We start from the raw sequence: 14,900 nt of genomic DNA, 5'->3' as shown, positions 1-14,900 counted from the left end.
ACTGAGGTATTTGCTAGAATCCTCGCGAGTTTTACGACGGACATTTTATAGTCTGCGGCTCAGAGTGGGAGCGTCGTCCTCGAGGTTTTTCGTGTTGTTGCCATATCGAGTGGCTTTCTATGTAAGTAGTAACTGGTTTTCGTTTTTTAATGATATAATCTATAGATTCTAGGGTGTTCATTGTATTTCTTTTACATATGCATTCAAAGTTGAAAATCGGTTATGTTTGGAGCGGAGGTGCGTCAAAGAACAGGCCTGCATCGTTTTGATGCAGAATAGAGCCTTTGAAAGCGGATAACCTCGACGCGGGAAAGAGTGTGAGTAGGCCGTGATATATTGTGTGCAAACAAGAGTGAGATGGACATAGGGTACCCAGGGTCGTTTATTTAAGCGTGAAGAGCCCCTATGCCCACTTTCTTTGGCACAGCCGCTTTAAGATTCTGCAGGCTGTGGTATGGAGACGAGAGAACGAAATGGGCCTACCCACTGTAGATCTTCCATGTGTGAGAAAACGGGCCTGCATGAAGTTATATGGGTTGCATATTTCAAAATTTACTTTTAGTAATCCGTACTCGCCTATTTTTTAACTCCTCTTCGGGTAGAGTAAATCTGAAATTTGTATTTGTGTGAAATTTGTGAAGTGGTTTTCACAAAGGGTTACATCAATTATGGCCAGTGTCTCCAGTCGTAGTATACACAAAATCGTTCAAATAAAACTAGAAGAACGTTCCGTATTCGAGTTAGTATAAGGAAACCTAAGTACTCCTTTGGTTAAATAAGTGGGAAACTTGAATTCAAGATTGGCGCTTTAGCAGAGTCGGTGCTGTATCCAAATATTTTGCATCGCGATGGCTATTAGACGATTCTAGTGCGACAACATTTGGGTTGCAGGAGACGGCTGCTAAAAATTGGGACATCAAGCGCCTAATATGTTAATTGCAGATAGACCTTTTTTTAAGTACTTTAAGACGGAAAAGTGTATGAGTTGACTGACACGACAATAGATTGTATTTCTAAAGCCCCTTTCCCTGGCTCAGAAGTGCTTCACAGAAATTTTAGAATGAACAACATGGCATATATAAAGTAATGCTGGATACATATATTCCTATAAGACCCTAACCAAAGATAAATGCAGAAAACGCAAAGCAACGAGTTCAAATAAGAGACAATAAACCAGGGTAAAATACTCCAAGAAAACCCTGAGCAAATAACAATTTATGATACAAATGCAAATTCTTTAACAACTGGGCAACCAGGGTAAACTGAAAGAAAGATCAGCAGGTCAGGGCAAGTTAAATGCCATCCTGAACCAATTTTTCAAGTTAATTTCTAAAAGAATTAAGTCTGCTGTTCCCATTTAATTAGGCAGGTCGCCTTAAAGTCTAGATGCAGTAGAACTAAAGGCACAACAGAGAATTCGGAATCCGTGGACCTTAGTGAGCAAACAATTAACCAACTTTTCCTTTTTTCTTTTAAAGATTGAACATGTCGTCGTGGGTGAAGGTCACAAGGAATCGAGGACCACTTGCTGGTGGAGGGTAAAAACATGTCTCTTCCTGTTTGTCTCTGTGCTCAGGAGTTGCTGAATGCTACCTGTCTCTTGGTTGCTGTGGTGTTTCCAGTGAAACCAGTGTTACCATAAAACAGATTTGTTTTAGATAGTATCTATCTAAAACAAATCTGTTGACCTTTCTGTAATATTGGGCAATATTTTAATATTGCTTCATTACTCCATTAGATTCTTATGGTAGTATAGTATGGAAATGTAGATTGTGGCGTTTTCTTTTTGATGGTGGATCTTCAAGCAGGGTCCAGTCTCTTATGGTTCTTTACTGCCCTTTTTTGTTCTGTTGTAATAATACTGATGCATTTTTGAGTAATTAGTGACAATTTCTCATGGACAAATGCTAAATATTGTCGCTAATCTGAAATGGTATAAAATTGTTCTCTCTCAGAGAAGTTACATGTTAGTACAAATTTTACTTTTTTAAATTATTGTCTAGGAGGGCTATGTAGTATTTTTCTAATGGTGGGACAGGGATTTTTGGGAAATTTTGTTCTCGGTGGACTAGTATTGGATTTTATATGTACACTTTATTTTTGTTTTATTTGTAAGTGATTTTTTTTTGTCTGTTTTGCAGCAACATCAGACCTTTTAAACCTTTCCGAATGGCTCCATATCCAGGCAGAGATGAAAGAAAAGACGCATTTAATGAAGATACCCGCAAGTAAGAGTAGAGCTTTATTGTGGGTGCTTATGAATGGGCTACACAAATACATGACATTGGCGTTTGCTTATATGTAGATTACATACAAGAGGCATGTTAAAGACCAGCTGTTACTACTTTATCACAACCACATATGTGCATGTTAACAAGAATTGTTTTAACTAACAAAAGCTTTAAAGAAAATGTAAAAATGAGATGCACATGAATTTCAGCGTGTAAAATGTACCTTACGTTTCTACTAAAAATGATATTTTTCGTATTTCTGGATTGATTACAAAGTTGCAACTGGGAAATGAGAACCTCTACCTTAAAGTATGTCACTAAACCTTTTTTTTTTTTTTTTTTTAAACCCACAATTTTGAATTGGGAAAGTTTAGGTCTTCTATTTATGTTCCAATGCATAAAGTGCATGTTTTATTAATTGCCCAGCTGTTTTATGCCCCTCTTTGAAATTCTTTTGTTTTTGCTGACCTGGGTATTTACTGTGTCTGCATTGGCATTTTGAAAAATTCATGCAGATTTCGATTACTGGCAAATTAATGCATCATATACAGTACATAGCTTCTATTAGTACAAGCAGGTTTTGTTTATACGTTTGTTCTCTGCAAGGTTATTATAGTTTGCCTTTTTATAATCAATTTTGTTTTTTCTGACCTTACTTGGAAATTCAGTTTAGTTTTAGTTTTTCTTGTATTTTTAGTTCTAATTTAGACTAGGAGGCTTTGCTCCCTGCTCGCTTTGCTCGCCAACCCCCTAGGCCGCGCTACGCGCAGACCACTTTGCAGTTCTGCCACTCGCGTATGGGGATGCAGATGTACAATTTAAACAGATTGTTTTCATGGGAATTGTTCCATATGCATAATAGAACTATTTTACATTACAGCGAGTAATTAACCATATTAAAAAAAAATAGTAAAACGTAATAATTTTAAATTGTTTCATGTTGTGTTCAAGTTTTTCGTTGCATTATATGATTCTGTTCTGTTTGGCTTTGAAATTAATACGCAAATAATTTTTAAACTTACATTTTTGATGTAAAACTTAAGTAAAAAAAAATTGTTTGAATTAAATTTTCATCAGTATCACATTGAATTTTGATTGTGTTTGGACTTGCGTTGTGACAACGCAACATATAACTGCCCATGAGAGAATTTCGTTTGTCTCTGATTTAATTCTTTGCAAAATCTATTCTAATGGGAAGCGGTTAACGTTTTAATACGAATGGCATATCAAGATCTCCTTTTGTTGTCTAATGTTATCCGGGGAAGATGTGTTATATTATCTTTATTAGATACATCCTTCTTTCAACAGTAATTCGGGCGGTGAAAGACTGGACGGTGTTAACAGTTGTAGTTATTCTTTGGAACATTGTAAGTTGATGTTTCCATCTTCCGCACAATCGGCAACTGTTTCAGCATAGTTTATTGATATGCGTTTAACCAATTTGCCATGTGATCGACAATTTTCACATTAATTCATTTGACTTTGTTTCTCAGTGCTAGGATTGCCTGTGTACTCATTTCTTCTGTTGATATCCCTTCAGGATGAAATTCTTCAATAGGATTTGGACATAATGCAACTTTAATTGGGAACTTAAAGTGATGAAAACATAATTTCTAAGAGCTCCGAGAGTAGGAAATGTGTCACACGAATAAGATGTGAGAGGACCGTGTGTGTGTGTGTTTGAATATGGTTGAGAGGAGGGTGTGACTTAAAACAATCTCATGTTAAGTCTCATCTCTCAGGACTTGACATCTCTTCAGAAAGTCTTGTCTCGTCTCAGGATTTCTTTTATATGATAAAATTTATTTCACCAAGACATTTTTATTTTTATATCTATTTCAATTTTTGTTTTAGAAATCATGGTATGGAGCTCCTACAAAGTTTAGTTTTGTGTCCGACATCACAATCGGACAGAACTGTGCACACTTAAAAGATCTGGATATGAGTTTATTGGAGCTTACTCCACTACATGGTTTACTATCTGCTTTGTTTTTGTCTGATTAAAACAAGCATAATCAAAACCAGATACTGAATATGAACAATTTTACGCAATTTATCATTTTCAGAATATTTTGTCATTTGCGCTGAACAAATCTGTGCTGACTGTTGGCACTTTTTCATTTATTGCCCAGAATGGACCAATTTGTAATGAAATTTAGATGAATGTTAAGGTTTGAGGGTTTTTTCCTCCATGACTACAGCATATAAAATATCCTGCTCCAAGACAATGTGCTTATAATGAATGCCTTCAATATTGCATTCAAAAATCTCCTATACTGGACTTTATTTCCTACCACCCATATTGATATCTGATTCCATCTCGGGCATATCCTGAAAAGAGATCAGAAAAAAAGATTCCACTGTGTTCTGGCAGGTGTGATCATGAAAATCACGGGGGCTTAGAAAGAACAGGACTCTTAGACTTGAATCAGACCTTACCCAGCTGTATTGAGCGAAACAAAGAAAAGCAAGCATGTAGTGTGAAGGTTAGGGGTGGCCTGACTTGAATAGCCAATATATAAGAATAAACCCTTAAGCAGAGTAAAAGCAGGTAATAGGTGTATGGACGGGCACAAAACGTAAGAGACTGTATTCGACATTAAGCTGATGTTAAGAACAAAAAGTGATATTTCAACTATCAAATTTGAGAGACACTGCATAAAAAGGACAGATATTTTAAAATAGAGAATAAATACAAAAACATTAGTATGTTTAGTTTTGCATCACTTGGCATACTCTTCACTTACCTACCTCTAGTTCAACAGAAACGTTACCAGCTCAGGAATTTTACAAAGTTAGTATTGCTTAATTGTTACAACATTTTTAAAGCCAAAGTGAATGGTTATTAACAATATGCTAATCGTGTCTGATGACCTAAAGTCTGTCAATCGGTTTCATTTTATTTTTAAAAATTGGCCAAATTTCACCCATCTATTTTGTTGCGTTTTTGAGTTATTGTGTTATATATACAGACACAATTTGGAAAAAATTGTATCTTTGGACTCGGATGTCTAAAATAACGATTCTTGAAAATCCTGGGGTCGAATATTTTCAAGATTACTATTTTTTTTTTTTCTGTACTTCATATACAAGAAAGTAAAATGATTTCTCCTGTGTGAGGTGGCACCTGAGAAATAAACTGAAACGTTACTCACTCGTGACTTTTCTGTCTATATGTTAAAGGTTTTGTTGACCAGCACATTCCAATTTCAGGTGGAGTTACGTCTTTATTTACACCAAGTGCATAGAAAGGCAGCACATAAATCGCTTTCTGTTTAACATACTCTACATGCTCATATTCAGCTTGCCCTGTCACTGCAAATGCTGTGTGAACACCTGTTCTCTGTCATGAGCTGCTGTTCACTGTTCTTAAAGGATGACTTTGTGCTTTAGAGTTAAGTTACAAGGGTTAAAGACTAATGGCAAGAATATTCATTCAAAAATATTTTTAGTAAATTATTTTATTTCAGTTAGTCTTTCCAGGTACTTTTGGTGGTGTTTTAGTTTGTTTTTCATTTCGGTTGTATTTTATTTCAGTTTACGAAAATGTGTTTTTAATAGTTTCAGTTTTGATTATAGTTTTCATTAACTATAATAACCTTGGTTCTTTGGCCCCTTGAACAATTGCGTTTATTGCATCCTGGCAATTTAAATACAACCTGCAGTTGGTGGTAGTTCTGCTTTATCATTGAGTGAAACTAAAGGGTTGCATTTTGGAAAATAGTTTTATTTGTGCGAGTTTGATATCCGATTATTTTTGGTAGTCACTTTTGTCAAACACACAAATAGTTATTGCAAGTTTAAAAATGCGTTTGTTTTACAGAATTCCAAGCACCATTTTACAAAAATCATCCAATACAATCACAGCATTAAAATGGTACAAGATTTTAATACTGATATGAAGTGTTTTTTTAACTCCCTCCTAGTTTTGAAGAGATGTTAAGCAAGCAGTATGACTATTCATCAGGTGCTGAGGACCATTATGAAAGATATCAGTACTCCCAAAATGGTAAGTGTCTGTATTCTCCCTTTTATAGGGACAGTGTTGTACTCTGCTGCTGTTTTCACATGCCTTATATTGCAATATGTTTTGCGTTTAGTGTATTTAATGTAAGTGAGCTGTTTTAACTACAGCAACTGTGTTTCCACTACCAAATTAGCAAATTTCAGTGCCATAGACTCATTTAGTACAGTTTAGTTTATTCTTGAAGGTGTACCTGTGCACTCAATATTCAGTAATTGCCAATATAGTACAATTGAATGAAATTTTTTGGGGGGAAAAAAGGTTTAAACCGGCTACATGCAAAATATACTAAAATATTCAGTGGTTTGTTTTAATTAAAGCCTGATCCCAGCAGTCCATGTTCAGCGGTGTTCTATCATGAATCAGTCCACAGATAAGAGTTTCATTTAGATCAGTAATGTCTAAAAGTTGGTCCATTGTTTGTGGTGACACATTCATTCTAGGGCTTACTAGCTGCTAGGAATGATGAGATGCCGTACAAAATAACACTTGTGCTGCACATTTTGAATTAACTAAACTTGTGATATGCCCCAATGGGAGCTCTCTAAAGAGATTATGCTATGATTTAAATTTTGATGTTTAAATTTGATGTCACCATTGATGGTACCATTTTTTAATTCTTTGAATTTTAAACAGTCTTGCCTCTTCATTATTTACTGTCTGGATTATAGTAAGTTCTAGGTTTTATATTGTAATAGGGGCTAAATTATTGAGTTTGTGCAAAAAGGTGAGCTTTAAAATGTATCTAAATGACTAGAAACCAATGAAGTTAGTTAATAACTGGAGATGCATTGTCATACTTTTTACTTTATCTAACCTGCTGAGTTTTGAACAAAAAGGAGAGCTGTAGAGATACAGCTTAACCTCCTTACCATAAAGCAGTCAACTCAACCTTGCTTAAAACATGTAAATTACCATTTCTAGGATATATCTTTAGTTTGCAGTTCTCGCAAGTTTTTATTGCAGCTATTTTCTTGATTATTAATCACTTTCCTGCTGCTATTGGAACATACTTATTTTGACTTAATTTTAATTGAGTTAATCACCTATATATCCTGCAAGTTTTTCAAAAAAAGTTTATAAGGAAAAAGTGAATGTCTGAGAATTGACATGTTGCGATCTACAAAATATTTGGATGGTGTTCTCAAAGAAGAAAATTTAAAAACTTTTCTGAAATGGAGAATGAGAACATAGCAATCTATAAAACTAAATAGCAGGTTTAATTAAAAACACCTAATGGCTTCTAATTACATTGGTCAGTTGGAAAGCAATGGCCCTCCAGGATTTGAGCCCCAGAAACACTTGGTTTAGGTGAATGTTTAAGTTGATTTGCATCTCATTGTTCAGCTGCTGGCTAAGGGAAAAAGAATAGAGTTTAGAAGCTTAAAATACAAGTCAGTTATAATTAATGTAAAATTATGTTCTATTTGCAGAAGTAATTTACCATTTTAAGTGGCTGGAATAGAAACCTGTAGCCATAACAGGCCTCAAGGATCTAGGATTGAAATACTGCTTTAGGCTTTTTGTTCCCTTTTGATCCATTTATTGGAATTGCCTTATTTTGCACTTTCAGTGTGTTTAAGTTGCATGCATTTTAAAGTACCTTTTAAATGGTGTGACATGAGAAATGTACTCCATAAAATATTTATTCAACAGCTAATGCAAATGTCTTTTATTGCAGCACCTGCCAAGGGTTTTACGCCAGCTGATCGGCGCAATTCCTTATATCAGCAGTTCTACAAACAGATCCAGGAGGAGTATGACCGGCAGAGGCCAGCTGACTGCGTTGTGCTCTCTGTGACAAAGCAGCAGACGTAAGTTGTGATCCTTCCTCAGGCTTAAGTATTTAAAGCCAAGGAGCCACTGGCAGGTTTGTTTTAAGCAGTGGAGAGAGAGGGTATCAGTTTTAATAAGTGTCACAGTGAAAGGCTAAGGTTTATATTCGTGACATCCCATCTGCTTTTCCAGGATGTCCTTTTTAGGATTTTTTTTTAATTATTATTTTGGGATGTGTTCTAGATCCAACTTCAAAATACAACCTGCAAACATTTTTAAAATGGATTTGAATAGTTTAATACCACTTGCCATGCTTTAGACAATTGCCAAATCGTCACCCTCATGCTATGGCAATTGACAAGTAGCTAAAATTCCCACCGTATTCCCATTTGATTGCAAATAATGCTAATAATTTCACTATTTAATGTTGCAGTATTTTAAAAAGGTAATGACAGATTTTGAAATTTGAGTCTGTCACTGTTGTCTTAAGCGAATGCATAATTTATTTTTATTTTTTTTAGTTAAGTGGCAAATAGTTAACGCGACACTGCACCATATTTAAAGTTTCTCCTTGCAGCAACACAGCAAAGCTTTACTATAAGGGGAGACTCCTATAAAACTTGTTTTTATTTGACAATAATAAAATGCATTTCAATAGCCCACAATATAAAGCTATGCCTGTTCGTGCCGTTCCTGCATCATTCACCATAGGCAGGGACATTTTCTAACCCTGTACATACATACTGAACCAGTCTCCGTGTAAAAATGATTCAGAAGCTGGCTTGCTTACTGCGTTTTTACTCAAAATGAATTTCCCATCACAGTCTTTCGAAGTAGAATAGCAAATACTTGCCGCTGAGAATGCATTGTCTTTATTTTAGTTTTTTACTACCCCTACTAAAGTCGTGGCACAAAACTAAATGACTATAAAATTTAATCCTGTGAAATGAATATAGAATTCCTGCCTAGATTACTTTAAAATATAAGGAAGGGAATGTTAGAGGGAGTCAGTGGTGTGTTTTTATATATTTTTTTTTTTATTCAAGTTTAGTCAGGTACAAGTATCCTGGTTATTTTTTTTTTTTTTTTTTTTTTTTGGGTTTGGTCATCTGAAGCCTTTCTGCTGCTAATTTCAAACACATCCACAGCTCTTGGATATGTTGAGTGACATAGTCAGGATGTCTCATCCACATAGTCACATAATCCAGCTCTATCATTGTTTATATTCTTTGCAAAGTAACCAGCTCTTTCTTTTCTTTAAGGGATTATGCAAAATCGCTAGGCCATTGTTTGCAGGACCGTGGCCTTGTGGTGGAAATGATTTACCTGCACTCGGAGTCAGGTCTCACCCGTGCCCTTCAGGATGTCCGACATGACGGTTCTCCCTTTTGTATTCTCGTCGAGCACTCAAATGTAGCACTTTCGTCTTGCACCGTAATCATATTTTACGAGTCTCTCAAAAGTAAGTTAATACTTTCCTACCAGCAGAAATGGCCATATACCATCTTAAAATTAAATTGAGCCACACAGCCTAATTTTCATGTTTAACTCTTGTCTGTCACATGCACACATGTCACATGTACTCAAGTTTCTCAAATGCAGTAAGGATTAATTTTCAAACCTTGCAGCTACCCTAAAGAAGGATTTCATGAGGAAGACTGTATACATGTAAATATGAAATGAAACTAATTTAAAGTATAAGTTAATTGTCTTACTAAATAAAGTAATACAGGGCTTTCACATCGGTATATTTATATAGAGGGATACTACTTATTAGAAATAATTGTTAGTTTGGTGTATTTTATATACATTTTTATATTGGGTTTTGTGGAAGTGATATCTTCCCATTCCCAAAGGTACAGCTACATTTCTTCTCCACATCTTTTGCAAAGTCAACCTATACTGTACAAGGCCATGGTATACTGCCATTTTGGCATGCAATTTCTATTTGCCTTTCTGGCAGGTATCTGTTAAAGGCATCAGTGTCTTTGAAGTCTAAAATCTACACATTTTACAAGAAAAAGCCTGAAATGTACTTTGCATATGATCTTTCAGTAACAGATTCTATATATTTAGTCTAATAAATTTTCTAAACCATTCTTGCTTGGTTCCACCATTGTATAAATTTGGAATTTGTGACATGCTTCAGACATACAAGCTTGAGAATGATTATAAAGGAACATTAAAATCCCAGCGTGACATGTTTGTGGCTTCTGTTTTACTACTTGACTTTTAATCCACTTTGTCAATTTGATGTTCTTATTGAGTGTTATGGCTTGTTTACATTTTTAGTAAACAAGCCACTTGTTGCACTGTTTAAATTTGCTAGAGATGCTAAAGCATCCTCTACACTTTAAAAATTCTATAAAGTTGTCATCTTGACAGTGTTCTGTGGCCTTGGACCTTTTTATTATTGAAATTTACACGTAGTTGGTACTACTGAATGCAAATTCACTTCTCAACACATCATATGAGCACATCAGCAAATGCAATACAAAATTTCTAATTCCCTTACCATATATTTGAACTTCTACTACAAATCTTAATAAGATTAAATCCTTACATAAAAACAAAATGGGGTGGGGGAATCTTGTATTGTGCCACGTAGCTAAAATAAACATTCTTAATGTTTATTGCGTATCAGGTTTTTTCTCTTTGCAAGTGTATTGTATAAATCAGTAAACACAACCAAAGGCATTTACCTAATTTTAGACTAATACCATTACACATTTCACAAAGTAGGTTTGTCATCCTGTCTTTTTTGGGGGTGGGGTTTTATGTCTTGCCCCAATATGTTTCCTTCTGTGTTTTTTTTTTTTTTTTTAATTTTTTTTTTACCACTCCTCTTTGTCTTTCCCTTTTGTTATTTCTGTCTCAGCCCTTCTTACTGTCTTGTATTTTGTCTCGCATGTTGGTAAATTTCTATCCTTAATTTTGATGGTGATGGACTGGTGATTCACTCCAGATTGAGGTAATCGGTACTGGAATTTAAGTTTTTGTGGAATAATTCAGTTTTTGAAAAAGTGGACCCAATTTCTACTTTAGTATATTGAAAAACTTAAATACAGTAAAACTTTGCAGCTTCAGACCACAGTCTCAAAAACCTTTTATTCCTCACAGCACACCGATTCAGTACCATTTACTCTGTGTGTATGTGTGGTGCCTCACTGTATCCTAGTGTGCTCAAAATCAAAAGGTAATGTGGTAGGTTCCATGGTGATCTTTTGAATTTATGAGCATTTGAAGCTCTACTTTGTTGTTTACAACATATACTTGAATATCAGATGAATCGTTGTGATCATTCAGTGCAAGTTGGACATTTTTAGTAAATTTGTAAAACTATTCATAGTTAGAATAATCCGGCCAATGTTCCTTCTCTATTAATTTTGTCTTGTGTAGCTTTATGGCCTTACAGTTTAGTCTAAGGTATGGATTTTGAAGCCATTGAGGTAAAGAACACCATTGCTAATGGTTAGCCAGGTATTAATGCAATCCATGTTAGGTTTCTCTAGTATAGCTATGTCAAGAGGTTAAAAGCTTCTGGGGTAAAACTGGTGGTTGAATGTCTTTATCAGACTTGGCTATCTTATATGGAGCTAGTACAAAGGCAGTTCTGTACATGGACATGTCTCAAACTTGATAAGCATGTAAGACCAGTAAATGTCAGCTCCTAACTTGGTCAGACTGTAAATTTTTAATTTTAGGCTTAATGTTTAAGCTTTAAATATTAAAGGACTGAGCCAAATGGGAAGCTGCTGTTGGAGTGAATTGGATTGATTTAAGGAATAAGTAATCTGTAAGTAATCTTAATCATATTTGTTATATTAAACTTACTTGATAGTTGTGTGGCAAAATTTGTTCATAGATGCAGCTGCCAGCAATGTAAGTTTTCACCATCGTTTTATGCCAAGAACCTGTTGGGGCCCATTTTTATTTATTTTTTTCTTTTTGTCAGTCCCTTGCTATTGTCCCAGCCCTGTAAGCTATACTGCGTGCTGCTTTGGCAGCTGTCTTTCAAGGCTGCAATAACACAACTGTCCTTTTTTTAGTACACCGGAACATGCCATCAGAGCGTGCACTGGATTTTGTGACCTCTGAGCACAGACGTTTGCATGCTGAGCATTTGGAGAAAGAACGAGAGGAGATTGCAATGAAGGCTGCTGACCTTGCTGATGACTATCTGGAGCGTGAGAAAAGTGACAAATATACAATACCCCTGAGCATTCGCCACCTCTTTTTCCTGATGAGCGAAGGGAAACATTTGTATTTGGAAGAGCTGAACACAATAGCGGAGTATGTGAGGACAAGGAAAGAGGAAATGGAAGGTAATGTTCTGAACATAGCAGTACCTTGGTTTCCTGGTAAATGTGCAGATTGAAAAACTCAGAACTTTAAAGCTTATTGAAGTCAGACTTGTCTAGGAGAAATTTTCAGTTATTTCCCTCACCAAACAACCCCCCCAACACACACACACACACAAGAATTGACTTGTTTTGTCAAAATGCCCTCAGTTTGATTTGGCAGCCTTCAGTTGATAAACCTTTGGTCCTAATGACAATGTGTGCCTTTTAACACTGTTTGAAATTATCATGTTTTATTAATGCTATCACTTCTGTATATACATGTGTCACCACCTTGTGGAAGTAGTTTTCTGGTACCAAAAATATGTAGAAATTGCTATTTAGCTTTAAATGTGTTTCTAATGTGTAATTGCTATTACTTTTTTTTTTTCCCCCAGCAACTCAACTAAATACTGGTAATGGTTCCTATCCAAATGTCCGAAACCAAGGGATTGGTGGTCTTAACAAGCCTCCACCTCTTCTTCCAACTCCAGGCCATCCTGTGCTGCAAGATCACCCAGGTCGTTCCCCACCTGGCCCTCCTGGTATGGGGGACAGACAGAGTGGAGCTCTGCTTCCAACTCCAGGTAACCGGTTTCAAGTTCTGTCAAGGATGTTTCTATATGCAGTCTATAAACCAAAACTAGTCATTTTTTTAATCGTCAGGTTCTCTAGAGCAGATAACTCAAACTACTTAAGCAGTCTAGCTTGCAGGGCTTATAGGTACGGTATATTGTAGTGTTTGTGTTATTTGAATTTTTTTTCCCCCTTGTAGGGTCATTTCCTAAATCAAAGCCACCTCCCCTCTTGTCGATGCATTCACGCGCTGGTCTTGGGCAGGGTCCCTTAAACCCTTCAAAGAAGGCTTTGTTGGGCGAAAAGCCTGCTCTTCTACCAACTCCAGGTATGTATCAGTTCGATGGTAGCAGTAGTCCTGTTTAGTTTTATAAATCATTACACTTTTAGCCCACAAGAAGGTGTAGTTTTTCCTTATTTTATACATTCACAGGGCCCCACCTCCTTTGTTCTTTTACAACAGGTTTTTCATTTGTAGTTTCTCCTGAAGAATTCTCGTAATACTCCCAAAAGGTCATGATTTTACTATTTAAAAACACAAAAATCAGTGTTTGCCAATCTACATTTGAGTTTCCCTTTATAAGAATCTTCTTTCAAACTGTATGATTTTTGTCTTTCTCCAAGTTTAATTGTATTTCAAAGAAGCTACTGGACAATTGTATTCATTTCTCATTTTACAAAACCTTTTTCAGTGACTTTGGGAATTTCAGTCAAATGTCTAAATCTGTTTCTGACTGTGACCTTGAAATTCAGCAGTTTGAGTGGTAATGGTTTAGAGTGGTACCCTGCATGGCATTAGCCAGTTATCAATGTTTGTGTTACTTATTTGTAGAAGTGTTAATGCTGAGAGGAGGAGGCTGAAGTAGAGGTCTAGTTTGATGTTTCTTGCCTATGATTATACATATTTCTGCTGCAACAAATGTTTTCCAAATTCTGGTTTTGGGTTTTTACTGAATGCTTGACCTTGTTATAGTGCTGCTTAATTCAGTCATTGATCATTAATTTAATTTCTATATGCTTGCGGTTTGATGGATGTAGTCAATTGAAATGGGCTTGGGCCAGCTCCTTCTGAAGACATTAAACACTGCTAACCAATGTACAATTCTACTCTGTTCTTCTGTGTGTTTTGCATCTTTTGACATCAATTGTCTACTTATCACATTGTATATAAGATTATTTCAGTGTGGCTGTATGTGTTCTGTGAGGAGTCAGACTAAATTGACGCATATTTCAGAAAAGATGCAATAAGCTAATGTCTGTGTTTACTGTGCAGGTCCACCTTCACGACCTGGTCAGCAGCGGCGCTAGGCTTTACTGTTGCAAGACTGATAGATGCACCTTTGAGAGCTCCAGCACATTCCTCGCCCTGTGAGAACATTTTAGGTGCTTTTACTTCGTCGTTCAAAGAGCGCCACTGTCTTGTAGTGTTCAGTTAGATTTGTGTTTTTTATTTTTTCCTTGTTTTTTTTGGGGGAGGGAGTTGGGCATTGGGTTGTGGCAAGGTGCCTGTAGTAACTTTATAGTGCCAACTTGCCAGAGTGGGAGGGGTGGTATTCCTTTGTTCTATACTTTATGTAATTAGCTACTTGTGAAATGTTTTGTACTGCGGTGGCATTTCAAATAAACTTGAATATGAAACCTTGAACCTCGAGTCCTGTAATAGTGGCATCCCTTTTTGTGGGTAGAACTCTGCTTTAAACAATGCAACACCTGTTCTATATTGCTTTGCCCCAGACATGTGATTTCTTATGATTTGGATGCAGTTACCACAGTATTTAGACTTGAAATCTACTTGGCTCAGACCTTAATGATTTACACATTCAAAACGGGCAAATTTTAAAGGCCACTTTAAGTAAATCTTATATATAAAAAATATATTTGTTCTCTGTGTTCAGTTATTCTTCACTATATACACTCTCAACCAACATTAGAGAACAAATTTTTGTAATTTAC

At 35.9% G+C, this 14,900-nt stretch overlaps 1 protein-coding gene across 1 annotated transcript; it reads left to right on the top strand.

Annotated features, from left to right (window-relative positions):
* The first annotated feature begins 4 nt into the window (after positions 1-4).
* si:ch211-216l23.2 (uncharacterized protein LOC565061 homolog) lies at positions 5-14,592 on the top strand. The gene is made up of 10 exons (XM_039762865.1): positions 5-121; positions 1,479-1,538; positions 2,142-2,228; positions 6,158-6,240; positions 7,937-8,069; positions 9,294-9,493; positions 12,081-12,356; positions 12,770-12,958; positions 13,147-13,275; positions 14,221-14,592. Exons 2-10 carry the CDS (start codon positions 1,486-1,488, stop codon positions 14,253-14,255), a joined length of 1,185 nt encoding a protein of 394 aa, XP_039618799.1. The 5' UTR covers positions 5-121; positions 1,479-1,485; the 3' UTR covers positions 14,256-14,592.
* Positions 14,593-14,900: the final 308 nt, after the last annotated feature.

Source organism: Polypterus senegalus, chromosome 9 (assembly GCF_016835505.1).
Source record: "Polypterus senegalus isolate Bchr_013 chromosome 9, ASM1683550v1, whole genome shotgun sequence".
NCBI lineage: Eukaryota > Metazoa > Chordata > Cladistia > Polypteriformes > Polypteridae > Polypterus > Polypterus senegalus.
The sequence above is the reverse complement of the archived record's forward strand: the minus strand, read 5'-3'. Positions and strand labels throughout refer to the sequence as shown.

Excerpts from the sequence above, each read along its gene's own strand:
- si:ch211-216l23.2 (XM_039762865.1), top strand. The coding sequence starts at position 1,486 with ATGTCGTCGTGGGTGAAGGTCACAAGGAATCGAGGACCACTTGCTGGT. Across the intron at positions 1,539-2,141 it reads GGACCACTTGCTGGTGGAGG|CAACATCAGACCTTTTAAAC; the intron begins GTAAAAACATGT and ends TCTGTTTTGCAG. Across the intron at positions 2,229-6,157 it reads TTTAATGAAGATACCCGCAA|TTTTGAAGAGATGTTAAGCA; the intron begins GTAAGAGTAGAG and ends ACTCCCTCCTAG.